General features: G+C 40.9%; 1 protein-coding gene across 10 annotated transcripts in view; it reads right to left on the bottom strand.

The window, feature by feature from the left end:
• Positions 1 to 27,199, bottom strand: part of RAPGEF4 (Rap guanine nucleotide exchange factor 4) — a 283,628-nt gene that overhangs the window by 222,245 nt on the left and 34,184 nt on the right. For 6 of the 10 annotated variants that reach the window (XM_036084824.2, XM_078071000.1, XM_036084828.2 and 3 more), the window contains exons 2-3: positions 7,467 to 7,609; positions 4,406 to 4,494 (exon numbers count right to left, since the gene is read on the bottom strand). In XM_036084824.2, the coding sequence (XP_035940717.1) occupies positions 4,406 to 4,494; positions 7,467 to 7,609 (232 nt within the window). Of the gene's footprint in view, positions 1 to 3,038; positions 3,072 to 4,405; positions 4,495 to 7,466; positions 7,610 to 27,199 lie in introns of all 10 variants that reach the window. The other 4 variants (XM_036084822.2, XM_036084825.2, XM_036084826.2 and 1 more) reach the window with 1 other exon arrangement.

Raw genomic sequence — 27,199 nt, 5'->3', positions numbered from 1 at the left:
AAACTCCAATCCTGTCACCTCCACCTTGTACATAGGGCCTTAATCTCCCTCCCTTAGCATCCATACGTATCTATCCCACCCTCAAACCCAGAAACCTTTTTGAAGAGATGGGCCATGCTAACTGATGATCTAAAAGGTGGTGTAAAGAGGGCCCCGCATCCCAGCAGAGCTTGTCTAAGGTGGAGCAAACTCCTGCAAGATGGGCTTGGAGGTAAGACGTGTGGAGCTCTGAGCTGGAATCGGGCAGGTAGTTTCCGGAGCTACAGGGGAAAAGCTTCTCCCCACATTCATTATTACTTCTGGTTGGCACCTGTACAACCGTAATAGTCAAGAACTTGAGCCCCAGAACCACAAAGAACTCCTCTGATACCTAATGGCTGTGTGATCTTTATTTAGCATCTACCTGTAAAATGACACTAATAATAGCACTAATCAAGGAAGGGCCCTGTAGTTGAGTAGCCAATGAAATAATGCATGAAAAGTGCTTTTCACACAGCTACCTGTAGTGGGCGCTCCATTACCATGATCTACGTCTGCTCTTATTTCCACCATTCCCGCTCAACTAACACCCCACTGAGGGTGGTAAAGGGTATCTCTGAAACTCAGAGATAAGTTTGGGAATTTATCACTACCATCTCTGACTTCTGACTCTCAGATGAGAAGAAAGGCACACAGGTCAGGGAGAGACTTGAATGAAAATGGAGGGGCAGGCTAGCAACAGCCCTACTCAAAGATTTCACTCTTCTGTGCTGTTACCTCTTTTCTCTTTCCTTAATTCGCTCTTAGTCTCTTTTAACTTTTCTTCTTTTTCTTTTCCTGCCCTGCTTACCGTTTTTCCTGTGTGAACAACAGGAAGGACATGAAATTTGGAGTATGTCAGACCTGAATTTAAGTCTTCATTTGGCCACGTACATTTGTGTGGCCCGGGGAAAGTTACACCTAATGTCGCTGAGCCTTGTTTTCAAGCCCAGTTGTGAAATAGGGCATGAATGCCTAAAGATGATGCACACAGAATCCCTAGCAAGTAAGCTACAATGAAAGCACTTAGCAAAGTTGCTGCCGGTCTCTAGGGGTAGCAATTGTAGGCCTTCCCTTGCTTCTCTTCCCATGGCCCAAGCTCATTTCAGTCCCCATTGGGGTAGCTGATGGTTAATTTTATGGTCAACTTGGCTTAACCAGGATAACCAGTTGCTTAGTCAAACATAAGCCTACATTTTGTTGTAATCTAAAGATACTGTTTAACATTTACAATCAGGAGACTTTAAGCAAAGCAAATTATCCTCCATAATGTGGGTCGGTTTCATCCAATCAAAGGACTTACTTAAGAGCAAACATGTTTCCCTTGAGGTTTCCCAAAGAAGATGGAATTCTGCTTCCAGATTGCAACACAGGAATTCTGCCTGTGTTTCCAGCTTTCAGACTCAAGACTGCAGCATCAAGTTTTGCCTGATCTTCACCCTGCACCATATGGATTTCAAACTTACCAGCCCCCATAATCACATAAGTCAATTCCTTAAAATATCTATCTATCTATCTATCTATCTATCTATCTATCTATCTATCCATCCATCCATCCATCTTCTATTTGTTCTATTTCTCTGGAGAACTCTGACTTAGAGACAGTACTATTCTGATTGGCTAACTCATCACCCTGATTTGGCCACGTCACTGGTGGGCAGAGATCCAGAGCCCATTACAAGGCCAGCACAGGTGGAAATGGCTTTTTTGTTTCTCCCTGTCAAACAGCTTGCCACGGGAGGAGATTCAGCCATCTTGCTCATTCTCTTTAGCTTCTTCCTCCCAGGGGGTGGCAACCATGTTCTGCAGGTGACCGTCTGAGCTGGCTGGACGGCTGGGCCCTCTGTGTTTCTCAGACTCCTCTCTGGAGGGTTGGAAGATATAGAAGTCAATGAGCTTTCTCGTTTATATAGCTTAGTGATGTAAATCAGTCCAGAAAACCCTGGTTGGACAATGTGGGGTGACGTACACAGAGGAGGCAGTAAGCCAGCTTTGATATAAAGCTAAAATTCCTAACAACTTAAGACAAGACCAAGCTCAGCTTAGGAAAGTTCTTGGCATGGGTTTGAGGTCAAAACTACAGCTGAAGTTAAAGGTTTGTTAAGATTTTAAAAACCCCACAGCTAATAACAAAGTGTTACTCAGCTATTCTCTGCTTGGACCCCGTGGTGAGAGAGAATTGGTCCAGGGCTATATTCCAGGAGCCCCTGGCCAAATCCTATTTTAATACCATCAAAATCTCAGGCCAGCTTTGAACATTTGATGTCTCAGCACATCCATGCTGATGTTATTTACCATCCCTTAGGTACATCTGCTCTGCCTTTCTTCTTCTTCTCTTTCCTCCCTGTGTTTTCCTTCCCTTCTCCCTTTTCTCCCCTTTAATTCTCATCTTCCTCCCCTTTCCTCTCTTTCCTCACCTTCTTTTTTCAGTTCCTCCCCTCTCTCCATCATCACTCATTCAGGACCACCCAGAGGAGTGAGAAGAACCATCCTCTACTAGGTCCTGTCCCCTCCACACCTCCACACAGGTGAGACCTGGTTACAGTGAGCATCAGGAACAGCTCTGAGCAAGGAGCCCAAGGGTCCCCACCAGGACAGCAGTCTGCAGGTGGAAGGTGTGTGCAAAGAGACATGGTGAAATCTGAAAAGATGACAAATAGCAGAGAGAGGGAAGGTGCGGGAGTCACCACATTTCTTTTGAGTCAAAAGCACAGAGTAGTGCCTGAGAGCCTATGTTCAGGTGACTGACTTCTTGGGTTTGAATCTTGATTCCCCTAATTTCTAGGTTATTTGCGGCAAGTTATTTAACCAGTCAGGGCCTTACTTCCTTACCTGTAAAACAAGAACAGTAATATGACCTACCCTATAGGGTTGTTGTGAGGAATAAAGGAGTAAATAAATACCTATTAGGTGCTTAGAACACCGCCCAGCACATGGCAGATACCCAAGAAATGCTAGCTTGTTCTCAGTTCCATTGAGAAACTAAGGCAGCTTACAAGAATAAAAAACTCACTTCTTACCTTGGCCCTCTGAACTCCAGGAGAAAACTGGCTCTGTGAGAGAGAAGAAGAGGGGTCGTCCCAACAAGCTTGAGAGGCACAGGTCCCAGGCAGTTTTTAATGTGACTTTCTATGCAGTGATCCACAGAAAAAGTATCTAAGTTACTTGGACTTGGGCACTGGCCTGAGACTGTAACCATCCATAACAATGGGAGTAACATTGGCAACTATATTCCAAATTCCAAATGCCCACTTTACCAACAATCTTTAGGATACTTTTCCATTTTTAGACGGTTGGCTTCCCATAACTTCAATATGCACACATGTTCCTACAAAATTTAAATCTCAAATTTAGGGCATTATAAATGTTTCTCACATTTGAAGTGTGTTACATATGAAGAAGGCTCAGAACCACTGCCTTAAACATGGTATTTGGCTGCAGGCTATTTGTCCCTTTAACTGATTTATAAATTTTTCTTGATAATTCTGATGTTACAATTAGCCAATTCCGTTCCTGCAGTTTTTATATGAATCCTGAATATGCAGATAGAAAGCTTGCGCCATTTTCATACTGAGGCTTGAAGGTGGCTTTTAGGGGCTGTCCTTTTGAGATTCAAGGTTTTTGGCTCCAAACATTTGGGCCCCATGGAATAAGGATGAGCAAGGTTCACTGCAGATATGAGTCTGGGTCCAATTTTAAATAGTCACAAATATTGTGGGGGGGAAAGGAGAAAGGAGACAAAATGAGTTTTATCTACTAGGATGCTAAGCTCCTCAGAGGTCACTAATGAAGATCAAGCAAGCAAGTTCCACACTTTAGAAAGAAAAGATATTATTGGCCCTTCCACATTTGATAAGATGAGGCAGAGAAACAGTGAGAGAGCACGATTTATAGGGAGATTGCATCAACCACACTTCCCCTGCATCACTGAAGTGCCTACAAGGCTGACGAGGGGACCACTTCGACAACAAAGAAAAGTCAGGATACCAGATGGAGGAAGGATCTGAGGACAAACCTAGAAAAACTTGATTCTCTGTCCCTTTGCTCACATTTCAATTTATGCAACAGCAATTTATCACATTGCAATTGAATCGTTTGCATTTCCCAATAGATAGCAAGCTCCTGGAAGACAGGCATCATGTTCTTGCCCTTCATGTTCCAACACCTGTCACCATACTCAAACCCTGGGAGACATGCAGTATGTATGTTTGTTGAGTAACTTAATAAAAGAATTCAACAAACACTTGTCTAACTCCTTCCTATGGAAAGAGGAGAGGAGTTTGAAAATGTAATTTTGATGGCATAAAAGATACAGACCTAATGTGTCTGTAAAAATAATAATTATAAATCCTACTTAAAAAAAAAAAAAAAGAATACGTTATCTTACCTGGTGACTGCTGGTCTCAGACACTTTAACATCCAAAGACCCTGCCAGGACAGCATACCAGTTTGTTCCAATATCACCCTGGCGAAATACTGAAAAAGAAACAGTAAGGTAAATACACCGAATATAAGTTGGTTTTACCGTATGACCACTGGTCATTATAAGCATGACCTGGATCTAGCAAAGTTCTCCACCTTTCCTCTATCTGTTTCCATAAAAGCATGACATATTTCTCTTTTCCCCTCTGTCAACAAAGCTATATCCTATTTATTCTATGAAGTGGAACTCTATTAAAGGGAACTCTTTTATATTTATAGAGTAGTAATAAGGGATGATAACCCTAAATGCTATATGATACTTTGAATTTAAGAAGAATTCACTGATGTTTTATGTAATTTATCTTAAATATATTTCATAGTATTGTGATTCTTAGAAAGTAATTACTCTAGATGGGGTACATACTAACAAGGTTATTTGATTCAACAAAATACTAGTCTTCCACCTCAATTTCCTAAATCTACTTATATTAAAAGCAATGTATTTTTAGAATAGAATGTCCCCTTTTAAGCTCATCAATAAATGAGTAAGAAAAATAAAATCTGTTTTAAAAATTTTAACCAGTATTATCACTGTCCTTTTTCTTATTTGTTTTATAAATTCATTGCTTTTAGGCCTTAAGAGTTAACTACTCTTTGGAAATGACTCTCATCAGAAATTTCTGAACCTGATTTTGCTTCACTTTGGTAATCTCAGAGAGAAAACATTTAGGTATTTAGAGAGAACCTTAGTTCTCATATCATGTTAAGACCAGTACTTTGGAAAATCATTCTGAAACACTGGCTCAAAACTCTCATACAAATCTGACTATCCTTTTAAATATCTTGGCTAAATAAATAGATTGAATGACCTAACATTTTAAACTTCTTTTCACAATTAGAGTCAGAGATCAAGAGACTCAATATAAAATCACATGACAACCCAGTGAGACAGTTGAATTCTGGCAGGGCTAGTGCTCCCTGCCTATAAGAGCAAGCTTCTAGGAGCACAATAATGACGACAAGCTGCTCTAAACTCCCCAGGACATGCCGGAAAAGGCAAGAAGAACAATGGCATCCCACACAGGTGCAGTAATAAGCTTAAGATGAGAGACTGATGAGTTTATAGCTGGCCTCTCCAGTAACTCTGCTATTCCTAGCCTTTGTAAGTGACTCAGTTTAGAGTTAGGGTTTTGCCTTTCATGAACTTCTTGGCCCCAAAAGACATCATCACCTGCCAATCAATTTTACATTACAAAATGAATCATGGAAGATTCATATTGAAAATGGCCTTAAGAGACAGAAAATAAGAGTCTCATCCACAAAAGAATGAAGTTTCTGATGTCAGTAAGAAAAAAATATATATTGGTTTGAAAACAATATGTATGGATGACTTTTAAATATAAGTATGACTATGTGTGTACACATGTAGGAATGTAGGAAGACATCTTGAAGGATATAGAGTGTTAATAGCAATTTCTGCATTTGGGGATTGTACATGATTTTTCTCTTGCTTGTCTTCCAAATTTTCTACAATTATATTTGACAGACCCTGTTGGTCTCCCACTCAGAATCATACACCCTCCTCCTCTTACCTAAGTTAACATAGATTTTATCAAGTTTCCACCCTCCTCCACAGGACTAAGAGCTCAGAGCATAGAGTTTCTTCCCTAGCTCCAGTGGAGTAATCATGATCGGTCCAAATCAATCATGGTGATCCCATTATCTTTGACAGTGACTGGTTTAGATGCAGGTATGTGATGCAATTCTGGCTAATGAAATAGGAAGTCTGCTGGGGGACTTCTGAAAATATACACAAGATGAAATAGTCCTTCAGCAGGGTATCTTTGTATTGTCATGTGATGGGGCTCAGGGCAGGTTACCCCAAAATATGCCAAAGTGGTGTATTGATGATTTTGAATCAAAGTTACTTGAGAAACAGCCAGTGCAAGGACACTCTGACCCTCCTCTCTGTCCCCTGGAGAGCAGGAAGTAAGTCTCTCATGTGAAAGGAACCCTTCCTGCACCAAGATGTAGACATCATTATCACCAGAGAATTCAGGGCCAAGAAGCTATATAAACAAACTCTGCTTAGTTTCTTCACTAATTAGTACCCAAGTTTAAGTTTCTTTGTCTTGTTGGTTTTCCACAAACCTATCGTTTCTTTATCTAAAAAGCATATAAACAGCCTGCTTCTTAGGTCCCATACCTATGAGATGACCATATGTATGAATAATGTATAAAATTTAATTTGATTTTTTTTTTCTCCCATTAGTCTGTCTTATGTCAGTTTATTAGCCCAGCCAAAAGAACTAGGAGGGGTAGGGGGAAATTTTCCCCTCCTAACACATGTAATGCCTCTAATTGCTATAGCTGTCTTAGAATCACTTGGGTCAAGTCTGACAACAAAAGCCAACACCTGAGGATGCATAGCAAAACATATACAAAAACAAAATGGGAGAGACATGTGACCTTAGTAATGTCTTCAAGTCACTTAATTAACCAACTCTGAAGCCATCCTATCTCAAGACTTCTTGAATATGAGTAATTGATTTTTTCCCTCCTTATAGGAGTAATTGATATTCAAGCCAGTTGGGTGGGAGCTTTCTGTTATTGTATCATAAAAGTGTCCCAACAGATGGAAAAGCATTATTTTTTAATGAAAAAAAACTTTAATGCAGCTGCCACCCTCTTGTTTTCTTTCCGTGCCCATTATTCACACCTGAAATAGATGATATCACTCAGGTTGATTCAAAACATTTCTATTAACATTCATTAAGAGTCCTTTTATCTTTATTTAATATCCTACTGACTCACATATTTCTTGGGGTAAAGAAAATAACTATTTGAGTTTCTAAGGATTTAGCTGAATGTATGTATCAGTACATCCTTCCAGTTCCATCTTCCAGGCTACCCTGGAAGAACATTTACATGCTGTGAACAAAGTCACAGAAATCTATCTCCATGGTATAACTACAAATGATCACAAACCATACACGAAAATACACCACTGGAGTTACATTTCTTACATGTTATTCCTTTTTCCAGATTCTCATAATAACCACATAAACAAATCTGATGAAGGAGATTTGGGTGAAATTTCTCGAAAGCTTTAACTTCTTTCAGCCTTGTGAATATTATATCCACATCTTCACTGGATCGTTCCAATGGTCTATAAAGGAGAGAAAAGGCACAAAAAGCTGTATCAATAAGGATTTACTTCAGTCAACATGCATTATGTTAATTACATTCAAATTTATGCAACCATCCCAATTGCAAGTATTTCATTGCAAACATTTATACACCTATCCCCATCACAGGTATTTCCAGGCTTTTGTCAACCATTCACCTTAAGTCACAACTACTGCAGATGGTGCGATACTCTGATTTATAGTAAGGAATGCATATTTGGTCTCTATCCACTGTGGATAGACACACAGCTCCTAAAACTCTTGTGATTTCCTATATAAAAGCCATAGGGGCATCTTTTGTTACAAAAGTTGATCTTCTGTCCTTAGTTCCTGAAGTATTTCAGAGACATAAAGGTAAAATGGGTGTCTTGCTATTTATAACAAGACCTCTCTTTACAACTGCATTTATGTTACTAAGGTAACTTTTGGAAAACCTTTAGTAACCTAAGGAGGGAGGCTTGTTGCCAAGGGAACCAACCATGTGATTAGAGGGTTGGAACTTTCAGCTCCACTTCCTAACCTCCAGGGAGAAGTCTGGAGATTGAGTCAATCACTGAAGGCCCATGATTTAATCAATCATGCCTACATAGTGAAGCCTCCATAAAAATTCCTGAGCTATGGGATTCAGAGAACTTCCAGGTTGGTGAACATATGAAGATTTGGGGCATGGCATGCTCAGAAAGAGCATGGAAGCTCCGGTACTCCATCCCATACCTTGCCCTATGCATCTCTTCTGTCTGGCTGTTCCTAAATTATATCCTTTTATATTAAAAAAAAAAAAAGCAATCTAGTAAGTAAACTGTTCTCCTGGTTTCTGGTGAGCCACTCTAGCAAATTAATCAAATCTGAGGAGGAGGTGGTAGGAACCTCTTCGATTTATAGCCCATCAGAAGCACAGTGACAATCTGAACTTGTGATTGGCATCTGAGGCATGTACAATGGGGCAGTTTTGTGGGACTGAGCCCATAACCTGTGGGATTGGATGCTATCTCTAGGTAGACAGTGTCAGAATTGAATTGAATTGAGAACTGTAGGAGATCCAGCCAGTGTCTCAAAATTGCTTGGTGTGGAAAACCCACAGGTCAGTGTCAGAGTGTTGGGTTACCACAGTAGTGGAGAGAGTGAAGGAAACACAGGAGGAGTGTTTCCTTTGCAGACGGCTAAAGCAGGAATCAGCGTCTAAGTCTTGGCCTGAAGTGGCCAATCAGATAAATCAAGTGGGTAAAAAGAGCAAAATATAAGGGGGAAAAAAAAATCTCTCCTACATGAAAACAATGGTGAAATCACAAAGATGAATGAGAACTGATACTGAGCCTCAATGTGGACAATACTAGAGGGAATGGTGGGGAGCAGAGTTAACTGCAAAGATGGGACTGTCTAAAAGGAGCAGGCCTTCTTTGGCTGTTATCCTTATTACTGGTTTTTTCTGTGGAAACATGGGCCCAGATGCTGTCATATCTTTCAATTGTTCAAGGAAAGATATCTAGATATTTTGTTCACATTCCTTAAACATTGTGTAGTTCACACAAATAACATCTATGGACTAGATCCAACTTGTTGCCCACCATTTTGTATTCTCTGGATTAAGATGAACCAAAGAACCAAACAAATATGGGATAGTTTTGCAGATTATATAACTGTTTCCTTTCTTTCCTTTGCTCAGTTTTCTAAGTCTATTCCTTCAATATGTTTTGCAGGATCATATGATGTTCCTTGATAGATATTTCACATTACACAGAAACTATCCAGCCTCATGTGTGCTCCCGAGGCTTCTGGGATCAGAAGAAATAAGCTGGTCAAAGACTTGACTGAGACAGTAATTCTCACTAAATATCCATGTGCTTCCCTAAATTTACCATCTTCCCTTGCAGTTATGTTGGAGCCATGCTGTGGCTAGTGGGCCGTGAACAAAACTAGCATGTATCACTTCTGAAATGAGACTGTTAAAAGCCATGGGATGTCTTCTGTCTCTCTTTTCCTTAGCCACAACTTTGCAGTGTTATGGGTTGAATTGTGTCCCTCTCATAAAATATGTTGAAGTCCTAACATCTGATACCTGTGAATGTGACCTTATTTGGAAATAAGATCTTTGCTGATATAATCAACTTAATATGAGGTCATGCTGATTGGGGTGGGCCATAATCTAAGGACTGGTGTTCTTATAAAAAGAAGGAAATTGAGACACAGAGACACGGGGAAGATGGCTATGTGAAGGTAGAGGCAGAGATTGAAATGATGGATCTACAAGCCAAGGGACCCCAAGGACTGATGGAAACTACCAGAAGTTAGAAAGAAGCAAGGAAGGGTCCTCCTCTAGAGCCTTCAGAACATGGCCCTGCTGACACCTTGATTTTGGACTTCCGGTCTCCACAACTGTGAGAGAATGTATTTCTATTTTTTAAACCCACCTAGCTTATGGTATCTTGTTTGAGAGTCCTAGGAAATTAATTCAGAAGACATGTGTTTTAGATGCTATAGCCACAAGATGGAGACTGTGCAAGTGACAAATAAAACTCCACTGTGTGAAGTTACTGAGATTTGGTGTGTGTGTTTAGGGTTGGGGGATTGTTACCACACCATCATTTAGCATCACCTAGACTAACACAGAGGTCAGGACTGGATGTGCCAGAGTCCCAAGAAACTTGGGACATTGTAGGAGGAAGACAGATCCCACCATGAGAGATGACCACTTCTGGAGGACATGAGCAGATGACCTGTCACTAAGGGGAAGACCTAAACTCATGAAAGCTTACTTAAAAGGCTTTTCACCTATCCCCATGACATTTTCAGGCCCAAGATAATTAGACTCAAAGAGTATGCCTACAACCAACCTCCCAATAACCTCTACTGAAAAGACTTGGACCCCGTTTCCCAGGGAGGAGGAGGGGAAATCCTGATGCATTAGTGTCCAGTTTATGAGATAACCAAGTTCCTGAAGTAAAAGTTCCTTCACCAGGGAAGGTATAGCACATCAGGACCAGTGCCTCCTTCTACCTATTGGCTCTTTGTGAGGGCTTTATCAACTCCCTACCAGAAGGTATGTTCCCAAAGTGAAGGGGCTTTGAAACAGTGGCTACAACTTCAGCAGTTAATCAAGGGGTACAAACGACTTTCAGCAAGTGTCCTGGTGTGCCCAATGAGAATGCATGTCACAGGCAGTGAGGGCAACCGGCAGAAGTGCCCCCTGGTGAGGAGTCATGCCAGCGGGGCACACTTGGTGGGAAGCAGTGTTGGCACCAGCAGGGAGTCACACTCAGCCCAGCAAGCAGCGTGTGAACTCCACGGGCTGCTGCCACAGCAGTGCTGGCACTAGCCTGCAGGCCCAAAGCAATGACAGCATTCAAATGGCCACGGGAGGAATCACAAGAACCACATGAGCTGGAAACTGACGGGGCATTGATATGGTAGATTCTACTTAGTTACAGAGGAAAAAAGGTAAGTGGAGATTAGAATCCACCTTCCGTCAAGAAGAAAAGTAGCATCCCATTTTGTGCACTCTCCCTGGCGTGTGTCCCATCTCAGGAAGGCAGACCAGGACAACTTAAACACATTTTTGGGCCAACACCCTCCAGAAGAAATAGAAAGCAGCAGAAGAAAAACTTAGGTACTTCCATACAGTCCAAAACAAGCACAAAAGAACTTCAAGATTTGTAACCAGATTTTGTAAGGCCAAGTGACCAAAGACACTTGAAAAGACAAAGTTAATTTGAGATAACCAGGACAACTTTGAAACCTCTCTTCCTGATATTTTCTTTAGGCATCCCCAAATTAGGTCCTATTAATGTCGCCCACAGAAACAATGAAAAGCAATGTTTTATCTGCCATTGTTTTTACTGGGTACTTCCTGGAATGTGGAAAACTGCATTCAGCTATGAACTAACATCTTTACTATCCCACCTCTGTAATCTACCACTGGTGGGAGTCCTTCTGTTGTCCCTCTTCTCTTGTGAATCCACAATTTCCTAATGCCGCATGGATTCTCATCTCTGTGGAGGTCATGCCTGCAACAAGTCCTTGGTGTGTGATGATGTTCTAGGGTGACCTCAAACTAACTCTTCTCCCCTACATTTGCTACTGCACCTGCACTCCTATTTGCATGCATGGAGCAGCCTCATCCTCACCTTCACCATACCCAGGTAATTCTACCTACTCAATGCCTTTCAAATCCATCCCCTCCTCTCAGCCTCTCCTGCCACTGCCTCAGTTGAGTGTGAATGAAGGGCACATGAAGCTTGTGTTGGGACATGAAGCTAAACAGCATGGCAGCCCCTTCCTAGGAGGATGGAGAGCTTGGTTCCATCTAGTAGCCAGCACAAGTATTTTAAGAAGGGTAGTGGCAGGGTTGGATGTGCATTTGAAAAGATCACCTTGGCAAGTCAAGGCAGATGTGAGGGAGTAAAGACCAGCAGGTAAGAGACCAGTTAGGAAGCTCTTACAGTGTTTCAAAATGATGATGTGGGCTTCTCTAATTATAACTCACCTAGGATCCTTTCCATTCCCTTAATAACTATGTACAGCTGGTCCCCCAAATAGAAATAAGTAAAAGCTCCAAGTTCAAAAGAAGTTCTTTTCCTTAGCCTGGCATGTGACACCCAGGGCTCATTTTTTTAAAATCTTGAAAGACAGAAAGAGAGAAAGAAAGAAAGAGAGAGAGAGAGAGAGAAAGAAAGAAAGAAAGAAAGAAAGAAAGAAAGAAAGAAAGAAAGAAAGAAAGAAAGAAAGATCCTCACTTTTAAAACATGCTCTTACGAAAGAAGACACTGTGGTAGGCAGGAACATAGGGTGACCCCCAATGACCCACATCCTTGTACAATCCCCCTGAGTGCGGGCAGGAGCTGTAATTTGCTTTTGGTCAATAGAGCATGGCAAAAGTGTAAAGCTATCACTCCCACGATTATGTTATGATATATGGCAAAGGTAAAGAGATTTTGCAGATATAATGAAGGTCTCTAATCAGTTGACTTCAAGTTCATCAAAAGGGAGATTTTTCCCAAGTGGGCCTGACAGAATCAAGTGGATCACTTGAAAGAGGGTGGAAGAAGCAGGAGCTTCTTTTGCTGGCGGCCTTGAGGAAGGAAGCTGCCATGTTGGAGGAGAGTGGCAAGGTGAGGAATATGGGAGACCCCTGGCTGGCAGCCAGCAAGAAAACAGGGATCTCCGTCCTACAGCTGCAAGGAACTGAATTCCACCAACAACTATGTGCATGTAAAAGATGACCCCAAGCCCCAGAAAAGAACATCACCCAGTTAGCACCTTGATTTCAGCCTTTAAGACCCTGAGCAGAGGATTCAGACAAGCATGTCCTGGATCCTGCCCCATAGAAATGGCCAGATAATAAAGTATGCTGTTCTAAGCCACTAAGTTTGTGGTAATGTGTTCCACCGCAATAAAGAAAATACAGATATGAAGTTATTTTCTCACATTGACTCATTTCCTTATGACCAGCTTAGGGTTCACTTCCTTCATGGAGCTTTTACTTACAACCTTGCCTCTCTTCTCTGAAATCCAATTGATAATATTTCTTTTTGGCCTCTTATTTCATGATGTTAATAGTTCACATTTTATGCATGTAAATTTTGTCTTCTTGGAGATACTGTCATTCATTTATTCATTCATTTGGTAATATACTACTTGGGTCTCATCTTTTATAACCACCGATTCACTGTTTTCCTACTTTGTTTTGGTATTTTTCTTCTGTGGTTCTTTGGTTCTTCCAGAATGAATTTCAGTCTGTCATTGAAAACTTTCTAACTCCGATAGCAAGGTGAGACAGATGTTAACCCATCTAAGTTAGCAAAAGGCACAAACTAAAAATATTTCTGATAAAATGTAATTATTTTAAATACTGTATAAATTGTAATGGTAAATAATGTCTATTTAGCAGGATCAAAAAATATCATTTTCCTAGAATGCATGTATGATCTTGAGAAGAGTGGTTTTAACACATAACTTTTTATCATATCTAGATTTCAAATGAATGGATTCAAATAAATAAGACTTCACATTGCAGTATGAATTATCAAAATCTATGGAATTTTAAATGACTCTCTGCCAAACACATCTTTTAATGAATGCACATTCGTTTATTGCTTTCCTACTGTACATTAGATACCTTTCCTTAGAAGAACAAGGGTAAACAAGATACAACCCTATCCACAAGAAGCTTACAATCCACTGGGGAAGGGAGTCATGTAACCAAAATTAGAATACTGTATGATAAGTACTGTAATGATGGTACCCATTATATTCTGGTCTGGACCTTATTTTACTGCATAGAGAAGACACACATGGGAACTACCAAAGTTAGGTGTGCAAGAGATAGCAAAGGTTCTGGATTCCCAGTGCTGCCTGCATTCATTAGGTAATGTGAAAGTTTAATATACTCTTGAATCTTAATTCAGTCAATTTAGGATTATCTAGGCACTAATTAAAGCACAAAATAATAACACATAGGCATCTGTGAGAAAAAAATGTACAATAACCATAAAATTAGCAAAAACATCTGCCCTTAGATGACTACTGTTGTTTGGCTACATGATAATCAATATTGGTAAACCCTTTGCCATGTGGAAGGCCACCCTCTCGTCAATCTGCTAAGTAAACTCCTCACTGCTAACACCTGCAGAAGCTCTGGGGGACCTCCAGGACAGCGGATTCCAACACCCAACAGTCAGAACTGTGGGTGTGCAAAGTATGGGAAGAGAGGAGGGAATGGGAGAGGGGGCGGCAGAACTGCTCTCTGCCCAGCTGCCTTCCCACAATCATAAACAGAAGGCTCAGCCAGGAAATGGACAACACTAACATATACTATAAGTAGTACTGTCATCTTGTGGGAATGTATGGGATGCTTTATTTCCTCAAATACTTTATTTGTATTTTTTTTAAATTTTCAGATGTCTTGTGAAAATTAGTAAATGTATTTCAGAACATTGGGTGTAATGTTAACAAATACATTTGTATTAAAATGACTGCGGTTGGTTTTGACTCATTTCTTCAACTGTAACTTTGGGTATAAGAGCCAGTCCTCTCCCCAAAAGAAACTGCTAAATCCAAGATAATGCAGTAATTTTATAATTTTATAAATTATAAAAGGCTACAGAAGCTATTAGTAGTAGTAGTAGTACCATCATCTTCATCATCATTATTAGCCACAAAGAAGTTTTTTAAAAAGTATTCAATGAAAACAAGGAATAAAGTACTTAAAAACATGTACTATTATTCTCATGTGCCTTTTGAAGCTTTTATAGAGAGATGTGCATGTATGTTTTTCTCTTTCTCTATTGTAACAACCGTAAGATGTCAAACACTATGTGCTTGACAATCTCGGTCTTTTTGTAACACAATTAACTTTCCAAAGGGCTTTGAAAATTTTCATCATCACGGCCCTGTTAGATGAAGCAGGTATTATGAACCCTATTTTACCAGCAAAAACATTTGACACAGAGGTTAGATGAGTATTAATATACTAAAATCATGTGTATTTATATTGCCAGTGATGACATGGATATATCAAAAATCGTTGAAACTCAAGATGTTTACCACTTATCATGTTATCATTTTAATTATATGATTATTAACCACTTAGAATACTGAAAGGTTTACTCTTTACTAATTACAAGGTTTACCGACAATGTCAACAAAATTCAGAAAGAAGGTGTTGAAAATGCATTCATTCAATCTGCAAATATTTACTTAGTATATGAGAGGAGAATAAGGCACTCAAGGCATGGCTTCTGCACCAAGGAAGTTAAAATTGAGTTAGGAAGATTTGTACACGTACATCAATTACCAAGGTGAAATGTGGTAAGAATCACAATTAAAATAGGAAAAGGGAATAGGAAGAGGAAAAGGAACATCACTTAAGAAGTGATCGCTTAAGAAGACACCATTGAAGGATGAAAGTTCTACAAAGACTTAATGCAGGCATTATTGTAGATTCTTCCTAAAATCAGTCCTTTCTTGAATTTGTCTTTTTATGACTACAGACCCACCACTGTTTGGTCATTTAGTCCTAAAAATGTGTACTGCTACAGCTCCTCCCCTGGAGATCGGCTGAATGACTCTTCTCCCTATGAGTTTCTTACTCACCAACCCCTCACCACACACCACATACACACAGAGGCACACAAACATACAGAGATGCATACACACACAGATACACACACACACACAAATGTACAAATACACATACACAAACACACACATACATGCTGACAAAGATTGTTTGTTGACCAAATTTACTTAGACTTCCAAATCTTTTCTTAGGCCCATCTGTGCCCTTCCTTGTAAAATGCAGTTTTAGCAAGAACCCTGCCAAGTCCATGTAACCAGACCCTCCCACCCTCCGTATATGACCACTTTGACATCGGATCTGGTTTCTCATCCTCCAACATCCCCCAGGTGATAATCTGATCAGCCTTGTCTTCAGCAAGAATCCTGTTAGATCAGTTTAGCCAAATCTCCCCTTACCGCTGATGTTTCCTCTTAGTAATTTTCTACCCCCTGACCACTGCCCCTGCCCTGCTCCTTGACTGTAAATTCCCATTCGCCCAAGCTATACTCAGAGTTGAGCCTAATCTCCCACCCCAACTGTAAAATCCTATTGTCCTGTATAAAGTCTGCTTACCACCTTTAACAAGTACCAGTGAAAATCTCTTTTTCTTTAAACACACACACACACACACACATCCCTCGACTCAATCAATGGCCAAAATCCTCTCTACGCTCCTGATTCAGCCCGTGTTCAGGATGACTCTCAAAAAAAATCCCCTTGATGGATCCTGAGACCCAGGAGCAACTGCAGCTTTTTTATCCTCACAGCTAAGACTGACTGTCACAAGGCACACCAAGACCTCTGTGACCCTTCTAAAATATGGCCCGCACATCTGCCATCAGGGAGCAGAGCACCTGAAGTCTGCAAATTCCTGGCCTTCATGCCTCCCTGTCTAGAAATCATGCCTGCTTGCTTTTATGTCTTTATGAAAGAGTAAAGTAAAAACTGCCCCCTTGGTGTCCCAAATAAGAGAGTTGTGCCTGCAGATCACTCTGGACTACCATTTTGGCCCTAGCAGAGCAATACTAGGGGTCAGAATACCGCCACCTCCCTTTCACGAACGACCACTCTGTCATCTGTCCCATGGTGAGAGATGCCAGGTCTGGGGCCCGAGACTATTCAGACAGTTGAAAGAGCCTGCCTTCAGGCAGAGGGCAGGAATAGCCCGGCTAACATCTAAATAATGCCGACTCTGCTGTTGTTAGTGAGAAGAGAAAGAGAGAAACCTTTTTTGACTAGGCTCAGTGTGCTGCCATTTGTCTTATTACAATTAAAATGAAAATATAAAATCAAAGTACAGGCTTGTCCAATTTTAACAGACCCTTTTAAAAAATTTTCTCTGATGGTACATGAGCATCTAAACTCAGTACAGGATCTTCATGCTGGGCATAAGTCTCTCTACAACACACCCCCAGCCAGAGGTCCAAGACCCCAGCCAAATTGCTTACTGGACCCCAAAGAGCACATAAAGTTTTCATATTTTCCCTAGGCAATACACTTGCTCTACCAGCATTAAGTTAAAAATAATTTCTTTTGGCTACTTAAATTTTTAAAATGGCTTCTGGCATGACTCAGATAATTGATGCTTCTTTAAAATACTTTCCAGGTAAGTTTGAACTGATGGCTTTTTTTCTTCTATGTAATTGTCACCATAGTAAGCAGAGGCTCTCAAAAATCACTCCACAGTACCTAGTGCTATACTCAAATTTGAGATGACTCTGTTCAGAAAACTGCCACTGCTATAATTAAATATTTGGAGAACTCTCAGGGCCTTAGGTCATGAGGATTAGAAAATAGGAATCTCTTGAATCGGAAATCTTCTTTTCTTAGTGCTCTCTATTTCCGGGTGACCAGAAGGACACCTTGAAGGAGAAAGAAAGGAAGAATATGGAGGATGGGGGCAGAGGCAAGGAGGATTTTACTTTACCTAAGAAGAGTGATTCTCAATCTTTTATCCCTCCCAACCTGCCCGAGGCACAGGAGACAAGCCCATGAGAAGCAGTGGAGGGAAGCGCTTTTTAGCAGGGAGTTTTTGTTTTGTTTTGTTTTGTTTTTAAAGATTTAGCAGGGAGTTGTTTTTTTTTTTCAAAGATTTTATTTATTTATTTGAGAGAGAGAGAGTGATAGAGAGCACGAGCGGGGAGGAGAGGGAGAAGCAAGCTCCCGGACTAGCAGGGAGCCCGACATTGGGGCTCGATTCCAGGACGCTGGGATTGTGACCTGAGCCAAAGGCAGATGCTTAACTGACTGAGCCACTCAGGCACCCCTCCCCCCCTTTTAAAGATTTTATTTAGCAGGGAGTTTTGAAAACACCTCCCCTTACTGGATCAGCTGGTTGGAAATCTCTGGCTTTAAAAGAGAAGTGGGTATGGTACTGTAATAGTGGATAGTCTGGCCCCCAAGCCTGATACCTATTTCCTTTGGAGCCTCCTCTTCGACTACTCCCCTCTTCCTCCTCCAGACTTCCTCCTCCAGGTGCAGGTGTCTTTGCTGCACCTTGAAGGCCTTGGGCCACCTCAGAGCTTTTGCAGTGGCTATTCCTTCTGCCAGGGATGCTCTGTCCCCAGATCCCGGCGTGACTCACCCCTCACCTACTGCAAGTCTGAGCACAAATTCTCTTCTCAGTGAGCCTGCCCTGCCCGCCCTGCTTAATTCAGCTCTCTTGGCAGTACCTGACCCACTTTCACCCAACATTCTTTTTTTTTTCTACAGCACTTAACACTTCCTAACATAGTATTTATAGTAACAATAATTACTATTATAGTGATTGCCTCCACTAGAATGTAAGCTCCAGGAAGGCAGGGATTTTTTCTGTTTGGATTACTGCTATAGCTCCAGTACCTGGAACAGTGTCTAGCATATAGTAGGTGCCCAATGAACACTGCTGAAGAAAAAATATACTTTTGTGCTTGTTGTATTTATATATGTGAGTGTATTATTATTAAAAAGTTAGTATTTCAAAGAGAATTAGATTACTTTTTGGATAAGAAACTATCTGTCTACAAAATTTTTGCTGTTCTCTACCACCCTTACCAAATCAGAGTAATAATGAATCCTCAGACTACTGGTGTTCTCAAGTGAAAAAATGCACAAAGAATCACTTCAGTAACAGCCTATGTATACACCAAGATTTCTTAGAGGATCCATTTATATTTTTCCTCATGTGAGCCCATGCTAATTTTCATGACCAATTAAGGAAACCTAAATATTCAAAAATGTGATATTACCTTTATTTATTACCTTCAGCCTTTTCTGAAGGTAAAAACTATACGGGAAATGGAAATAATGCAGTTCTAAAGCCATATCCCAGAAACAAAGAGAACAGATACCATTTTCAAAAGAGATGCACTCAGAGAAGTCCATTAAATTCAAAATAGTTCTAAACTAGAATACACAATATAGCACCAACAACTACAAGGGAGTTTATTATTATTGCATGGAGATACTCAGGCTCTTGTTGTGGTAACTAATCTCTCCTGCCACACAATACTTGTAATGGATATAAGTATATTTAAATTAGGGGGAGGTGGGCCTAAATTTTACCTTAATTGATAAATAACAGATAGGAATAGAAAAACTGGTATGCAGACCCATTGGGTGAAGACAGGTCTCTAGATCAATGATGAGATTATGGAGGCTTAAGTGGTCAGTTCTCATAAGACTAGATAACAGAATTCCAGGGCTTTCAGCAAAGAACCCAAGACAGAACAAAGAACTTAGCATGTCAAGGTAGGTACCATTTTGACCTAAAACCAAGGGGTTTCAAGCCAACAGTCAAAGAAAGCCCTATAGGTGTCTTTAGTTCGCTAGCAAAATCATCTCTATATTTGATGCTGCAGATGAGTCATTTATTGAATATAATGTAGAATGGCAATATATGTTTTTTAAAATATAATAAATGTCCTCTTTGTTTAAAAAAATCTATTGTTTCAATATAAGTAGAAGAGAACTTCTGTTCCTGTTATAATGAGTAACTGGTGCCAGACTAACCCTTCCACAGTAAACAATGTAAAAGTTGAACAAAAGACATGAAGCAACTGCTTTCAGATGTTGGCCTAACAGTAACACATGACTATGATCCCAGAAAGAAGGGGAATACAAGTGGTATTCCACACGATAGCTCTGGGGCTTTGCCTGGGTCACTTTCTGGAACACAGGCAAGGAAAGAGAGCCCAAGTAGAGCATGGCAGTCTCACGGAGCTGGTGGGGCAGCAATTGATGGATGCTGACATGACTGGAATCTGCAGTGAAGTAAACCAAAGAGAAGGGAGCTGTTCTTAGAAAGAGCTCCAAAATTCAGCATAGGGGTCTTCTTGAGTCATTAATGGCAAATGTGCAGGTCAATACTCATGGAGAGGCCTGGTAGACAATAGTTCCTAAGGAGTAGAAGCTGAATGGAGATTCTGGAGGTCACACAGTGCTGAGAGATATAGCAGCTCTGACCAGTGAGAGTAGACAGATCTCACTGATCACCCTGGACATTCAACTGAGACTCCAAAAAAAGCCATTCTAGAACTAGACCTAGAACTACCCTAACAAGGCTCAAAAATAAGTTTTAATAAAAGAAAGTAACAAATCTGAGACTTTCAGTATGAGAGCTCATAATCTCCAGCATACAATCAGAAATCACTACATATGCATGGAAATAAACAAACAAACAAATGTGACTCATAAGCAGAAAACGTCAAGAGAAACAGACCCAGAGATGACCCAGACATAGTTAAAATACCAAACAAGGACTTTAAAACAACCATTATAAATATGAAAAAAGGAAAAAAATTCACTAGATGGGCTTAAGAGTGGATTGGGCACTGCAGAAAAACAAAACGGTGAATCTTAAGGCAGGCTGTAGAAACTATCCCAACTAAAGTGTGAAGAGAAAAAAAAAAGGATAAAAAATAATAAATGGAGATTCATTGACCTGTGGAATAATATCAAGAGTTTAAACTACCTGTAATTGAAGTTTCAGAAAGAAAAGAGAGAGAAAAGAAAAAAGAAAAAAAATGAAGAAAGAATGGCTAAAATTTTTTCAATTAAAAAGGCAGTCAATACCCGCAAAGAGCCCAAAATGTTGTGAAACAAAATTTCCATTTTATAAGTATGGTATGTTAAAGATGGCCACACATGCTTTGCCATGATCTCTATCAAGAATTGGGACTTATTTCCCGTCCTCATGAATCTAGGCTGACTTTGTGACCAAAGGAATGTGGTAGAAGTGATATCATGTCACTTACATTAGCACTACAACTAACAAGCTATACTACCTCAAGCAGTTACTTAACCTCTCTACTTTTGGCTTCCTTGTATCAAAAAGGAAGCTATGAGGGTAAATTATCTCTCGATGTTGTCCATCTTTAGAAAAGTCTAGAGAAATTATGTAGAGAGCCAACAAATAATTAATAAATAAAAATAAGTCAGGTGCTATGCTTTATAATTACCTTGCATCTTAGAATCTAAATACCTTGACCCAATAGGACTGGGGCTTCCAGATCTATTGCTAAGTCAAAATACACTCAGGAATTTGGTTGGAATAATGTTTTCTATATGGTATAGCTAGGTATGGCCTATAAACTAGAGATTATGTAGTATAGGGTCCTGTCAGCTAAAGTTTTAGTAACTAAAGATTACTTGGTGCACAGTAGGATGCATTTCTTACAGACACAAATTCTCTTTTCTTTCACAGTGCTCAAGCTTTTTTTTTTTTTTTAAAGATTTTTTATTTATTTATTTGAGAGAGAGAATGAGAGAGAGAGAGAGAGCACATGAGAGGGGGGAGGGTCAGAGGGAGAAGCAGACTCCCTGCTGAGCAGGGAGCCTGATGTGGGACTCGATCCGGGGACTCCAGGATCATGACCTGAGCCGAAGGCAGTCGCCCAACCAACTGAGCCACCCAGGCGCCCCTCACAGTGCTCAAGCTTTAATAGTGAATAAACTGTTAAATAAATCTAGAGTTGGCTAGTAGAGAAAATACTGATTTTTTTTTTTTGATGAATTTTTGTTAGACTAAAACCTTGTGTCATACCCACCAAATCTAAGACACCTTATTTCTATAGTTCCAACCCTAGGAATACCAGGGAAAATAGATGCCTTGAAATTAATTCTTTTTGGAAACAGCTTCTCGTACCCTTTCAGAGTGTAAAATGGCAAGAGCAGTCCTCACCAACACAAATTTCCAGCACGCCTCACTGCAGAGGATGAACTGCCCCAGGCAGCAACACGATTTGTGCCAAGGACATATGGCAGGGATTATGATTAGTCAGGGGCGAAGATTCAATTTGACAGTCTTTCTTTATACTGTTAGTCATTTTGGTTTTCAAAGTGATCAGAATTAATAGTCCAAACCAGGTAGGCTGGTGTCTAGAATGCTGGTTTAATAAAAAGAAAGCCACCCTGCATATAATTTCAGTCAAGTTTGAATGATTGCATCCAGAAATTATGACTACCCAGGCAATAAGATGCCTAGAGAATGAGTTCCCAAAGCCAGTGGCTGACCAATGCCTATATCAGAGAGAGGCCTTGTTATAGCCATGTATGGTCCATTTAGTAACAGGATATTGTGACTCTGTCTATACCCAACACGTAGCTCTAGTTTGAGAGGTCATAACAGCCTTTCTATATGCCAGAAGCTGGTCCACCTCTTCTAGTCCTCCTGTAAGGAACAAGGAACCACTTCCCAGGGCCAGCAAGAATTAGATGCTCACACCCACACCAGTCCCGAGTCTCTGAACAAGCAAAACAGGAAGTACCCTTGTCCCACAGCTTTTCTTCACCCAAGCAAAGATAAAGAACATTAGAATTCTGAATTTCAGTCTCTAATCTCTTTCATTCAATAAGTCTGCTGTGTACGGACCAAGTACAAAGCTTTTGAGAATTACAGGAAGAATGATACTTTGATTATGCCCTAAAGCAACTTCTGATCTATAAGGGGATCTAAGACCTCTATCTAAATGATGATAATGCAAGGATGAAAGCAGTCTTGTGGGTCCATATAAAGGTACACAGATATCTATATAAAAACTCCTGGGGATTGAAAGCTAGACAAGACAAAAGTGAGTAGAGAAGGCTTCACAGAGAATGTTTTTCTTCCAGTTCTCAGCTTCCCACAGCATTTTAGCTGAAAATTGAGCTGGGTCATGGAAAGTGGGCAGAAATTGTATAAGTACAAACAGAAAGTAGGTTTCCAGGCAACAGGATGAGAAAGCACAAGCAAAGACATGAGGTAAGAAATTAAAGGCCAAGAGTAGTCAGTAGTCCCAATGGTTTGAAGTTCCAATGGTTTCTCAAAGAGGAAAACTGAGAAATAAGATTGGAACCCTATGGGACAGGGCTGGAATGCCAGCTGGTGAGGGTACAGACTTTATTCTGCTAGCCATGGGGGACCAGTGGAGATTTTAAGGACACTGAAAAAAACTAGAGCCATAATTTGGAAAACCTATCTTCTCACAGGGAATGAACTAGAAGAGGAAGGGACAAAAGGTATAGAGACTAATTAGGACAGAGCCCTAGGGCTCCATATGTCATGTTCATTCAGGTGTGACAGTAATCATAACTCTCTTCTCCTTCTCTCTCCAATGCCCACTTAGAAATAGTGTGACACTAAATCCAGTTTTCCCTGAGACAATCATGGCTCATACCTATAGTCCCAGTGAAATTACTAATACTCCCCCATTCACTCTCAAAAGTAGCCTAGTTTGGACAATAAATTATACACATACTTTACTTACATAACCTCTCATTCCACCTGTCTGCAGGTACTCTCCTCGATATCAGGGAAGCAGAGACAATTTGTATAATTCACAGTCCTCTCCCTTCCTCACTCACCAAACAGTGATTATGTGGTCAGTTTGTCTCCCTCCCCATGTAACTAGGCAATCTTCATTCTTCTGGCTTTCAAGCTTCTGCTGCCCCATTCCACCACTCCAGGATGGTGGGGCAGAGCAGGATGCAGCTCTGAGTGTTGGGAGAAGGGGGGTTGGGATGGCAGAGGAGGACACAGGGACTCTCAGGGCTAAGGCAGGGAGAGATGGACAACAGGGCCCTCCAGCTGTTGATGAGTAAGATTCCAGACCTTTGTCTTTTCCCATCTGCAAGTGTCAGTGGGTGTGTGAAGATGATGAAAGGGTACATGGAATGAGGAAAACTAAAAATATGGCTTAACTGCATGAAAGTGATCCTAATTATAGTCATTTACTTGAACATCCTATGAACCATTTGTCCCTAATTACACTGCTGTCCAAGAACAAATATGTAAATCATAAAAGGTGCCAGATCATTTTTATTGTGGTTTCATTTGATTATAATAGTAATCTTTTTATATGTGTTTATCATTATGGTTTGTTTCTCATGTGGCATGACCACTTGTTTACAATACTGATTCCTTCTCATATTAATACATCATCTTATACAATAAAAGATCTGAATTCTTCAGACACTGATTAACTTTTATGGGGGAAAAAACGCCAAGCCATTAGGAATGATCTTTGAAAAGCAATGTAAGTGCACAAAGAGTGGCACTACATTTCTGGGTGGGCCAAGAATATTACATAAGAAGGAGAAGATTCCAGCCATTCAGATGGAAGTCAATTTAATGAGTTTAATCCAAGAAAGAGATCAAAAAGTGGTTATTGACATTTCCTGGAAGAGCTGGGTACTGAGCAAATTCAGGAAGCAGGTGTTTAAGACAAATTAGTAATCCTGGCTTTATAACCCAGCAGTACAAATAAATAAAAAACACAAAATGTTTTGGTAAGAAAATAAACTTGACTCTTCTCCCAGACCATGGGCAACTTTAGCACAGGGACCACACACATCTGACACTGGTTGCTTAGCAGAGCCCTGGCATACAGCACGTGCTTGGTTATTCACATATTCATTCAACAAACACAGTAGTATTTAGTGAATCCTTAGCTCATTGAATTCATTTTATAATGAATTTTAAAATTATTTTTAGTCTATTTTAAATATGTTGATTTTTTATTCTCTGAATTCAAAAATTCTCTTTGTATCGGTGTCTAAATTTCAACGGTTATTAGTTTCTCCTGGATGGACAAAGTTTTTTATTTTTCCTTGAGAAACATATTTTTCTTCATAGATTAAATGTACACTTTTTTCTAACCCTCACTGAAGGCGGCTTTATTGTTCATGATATAACAACTGTACTTTTACCTCATTGTTAGGAGTCCACTTACTTGCAGGTGCATGTAAATTGACATTTTAAAAATAACACTAAAAATTAAAAAGTTTTAAAAATAACACTTATTTCCTCTCTTAATTACAGAAATGCATTTGGGGAAATCATTAGGGGAAAAAATCACCCACAATTATAACCTCCTCAAACAGCCTCAATCTACTGCATGTCTTTCCAATCAATCTTTATCTAGCAGGCTAGCTAGCTAAAATCTAAAACCTGTTTTACTTTTCACAAATTGTACCAAACTATATATATAACTCTGTAACCAGTGAACATTTTACATTACAGCCTAACAGAGCCTTCCAACCTTTTTAAAAGTCATGGCGCTCATAGAAAATGGCTGAGATAAACAGATCCATGTTCCTAAGCCACCTGCTAATGCTCAGGCCACCTCGAAGGCTGAGGGAATGAATCTCTCAAGAGGCCTTGAGGCCTAAGGACCTGCACTTCAGTTGGGAAGTTCTGGCCTAAGGAACCAGTTCTGCAAATGTGATTGTTCAGGAACCAATGGGGAGTGAGGGTTATGATAAATGGCAACATTCTTCACCTTAGCATTCATCCAGTGCCTACTGTATGTCACCATGATACTCTCCTCAAGGTTGGTACATTCAAATACCCTAGGTAGCCAATTCAATACAATCTGGCATGCATTGTTTTGGAAAATAACAGTAAAAATAGCAGCTGCCATGTATTATATTCTTACTAGAGGCCAACACTTGCTTTACATAAATTAACTCATTTAATCCTCACAATACCCTTTAAAGGTAGGTATTATTATCCTGCAGATGGGAAAACTGAGCCTGGAAGTATTGAGTAACTTTCCCCCAATCTCTCAGTCAGAGGAAGGAATCAGAACTGGAACCTGGTCCACTGATTGCACTCTTACCCATCATATTTTTAATCGTGTCCACCAGAGATGTGTGACTGCCCTAGGCAGACTGATAACTGGGGGCCACTTCAGACATTCTCTGGCTATTAGTTCACTGTTTACTTAGCAGAAAGGTTGAGCACAGAGCAGGGGAAGACATAGGAAGACCAGCCAGTGGCAACCCTTAGCTACTCCTGTGTTCCCTCACGCAACTCAGCCATGGCCTGGATCTGCACATCCTATTCTGCTGAGCAGGGCGCCCGACACGGGGCTCGATTCCAGGACCCTGGAATCATGACCTGAGTCGAAGGCAGCTGCTTAACCAACTGAGCCACCCAGGTGCCCCAATGCCACCTTGTTTAGAAGAGAGTTAGTCATGAGCACCTTATTAATCCACTCTCTCAGCACCTCATTAAAGTGGATCTGCCACCCCTAAACAGCATTATTTGTATTAAGAGTGAGGTAAGCCTAGGGTTGCCAGGTTTTGCAAATACAAAACAGGACACCCAATTAAATTTGAATTTCAGATAAAGGATGAATAATTTTTAGTATAATTATGTCCCATTGCAGGGGAGGAGCAAGATGGCGGAGGAGTAGGAGACCTAAATTTCATCTGGTCCCAGGAATTCTGCTAGACAGGTATCAAACCATTCTGAACACCTACAAACTCAACAGGAGATCGGAGAAAAGAATAGCAGCAATTCTATGAACAGAAAAGCGACCACTTTCTGGAAGGTAGGACGTGCGGAAAAGTGAATCCGAGGTGATATTTGGGAAGATAGATGGCGGGGGGAGGGTGCCTCTGTCAGCTGCTACCGGCAAGTGATAGAGCAGCGGAGCACAAAATCAGAACTTTTAGAAGTCTGCTCCACTGAGGGACGTCGCTCCAGTGGCTAATCGGAGGGTGAAACCCTCGTTGGGACAGTGTGGTCTCAGGACCCTCAGGGTCACAGAAAGACCAGGGGTGCCTGCGTGCGGCAGAGCTCCCAGGTATCAGAGCGGGGAAGCTGGCTGCAAAGACGGAGCCAAGGAGTGGGCTCTCAGCTCGGGGTTGCCATAAACCGTGATCCGTGGCACAGTCAGGCCACTACTCTTCCAGCAGGGACCCAACAAGCGGCAGATCCGGGGAGACTCCCCTTCCTCCCCTGGGAGCGCACTGCAGGAATCTGCTGGGTTTGGAGACTCCACACGGGGTGATGTGCCAGAGATAGAAACGCTCGGTCACAGGCCGGGTGAGAACGGAGTGTGGCCAGAGACCGGGGAGACGGGAGTGATTGACTGCTTTTCTCTGGGGGCTCACTGAGGAGTGGGGCCCCGAGTTCTCGGCTCCTCCAGGGTAGAGATTGGGAGGCCGCCATTTTCACTCTCGTCCTCCAAAGCTGTATGGAAAGCTTGCAGGGAACAAAAGCTCCCGAGAGCAAACCCGAGCAGATTACTTAGCCCGGACCCAGCAAGGGCGG

This window comes from Halichoerus grypus, chromosome 4, assembly GCF_964656455.1.
Source record: "Halichoerus grypus chromosome 4, mHalGry1.hap1.1, whole genome shotgun sequence".
In the NCBI taxonomy this organism is placed as follows: domain Eukaryota; kingdom Metazoa; phylum Chordata; class Mammalia; order Carnivora; family Phocidae; genus Halichoerus; species Halichoerus grypus.
The sequence above is the reverse complement of the archived record's forward strand: the minus strand, read 5'-3'. Positions and strand labels throughout refer to the sequence as shown.